Source organism: Nestor notabilis, unplaced genomic scaffold, assembly GCF_000696875.1.
Source record: "Nestor notabilis isolate BGI_N333 unplaced genomic scaffold, ASM69687v1 scaffold26482, whole genome shotgun sequence".
NCBI lineage: Eukaryota > Metazoa > Chordata > Aves > Psittaciformes > Psittacidae > Nestor > Nestor notabilis.
In genome coordinates this window covers 4,533-5,262 of record NW_009917424.1, presented here as the reverse complement: position 1 = coordinate 5,262, position 730 = coordinate 4,533, and the positions used below count along the sequence as shown (strand labels likewise).

Here is a 730-nt window from a genome sequence, read left to right as displayed (position 1 = left end):
CTACGCCATGGGACGGGTCATGTCAGGGATGCACTATCGCTTTGATAGCCCCGATGAGTACCGGTGGTGGAACGAGAACTCAGCGCGTTACCCCAACCAGGTTTACTACCGGGATTACAGCAGCCCCGTGTCGCAGGACGTCTTCGTCGCCGACTGCTTCAACATCACGGTGACCGAATACAACATCGGACCTGCTGTCAAGAAGAACGCCTCCGAGGCTGGCTCAGCCGTCAACCAAACGGAGACGGAGCTGGAGACCAAGGTGGTGACCAAAGTCATCCGGGAGATGTGCATCCAGCAGTACCGCGAGTACCGCCTGGCCTCCGGCATCCGGCTGCATCTTGCTGATGCCTCCCTCGCCGCCCTCCTCCTCCTCACCCTCTTCGTCATGCACTGATGCACCCCGCAGCTTTGAGATGTCACCTGTGTCCCCCTGGGGACCCCCAAACTCCCCTATTCTTGCTTGAGGTCATCTTTGGTGAAGAGCCCTTGGGGCACAAGGGCACCAACGCTCCCCATCACCTCCAGTTTAGGCAACTGGATGAAGATTTCTTTCTCCACCCCAAACGCGTTCCCGGCGTGGCAGGACAGTGATGGAGCTGGATGCCCGAAGAAAAGGCCTTCACCACCACCTCCTCCTCCTCCTCAGGGCCACCCTGAGAGGGACTGGGCAGAGAGGAGCTCACCCGGTCCTTGGCATCTCTGCAAGAGTGTTTCCGAAGATCCTCTT

The 730-nt window shown here is 59.0% G+C and overlaps 1 protein-coding gene across 1 annotated transcript; it reads left to right on the top strand.

The window, feature by feature from the left end:
- Positions 1 to 7: 7 nt before the first annotated feature.
- On the top strand, positions 8 to 397 carry PRNP (prion protein). Its single transcript, XM_010009226.1, has one exon. It carries the CDS (start codon positions 8 to 10, stop codon positions 395 to 397), a length of 390 nt encoding a protein of 129 aa, XP_010007528.1.
- Positions 398 to 730: the final 333 nt, after the last annotated feature.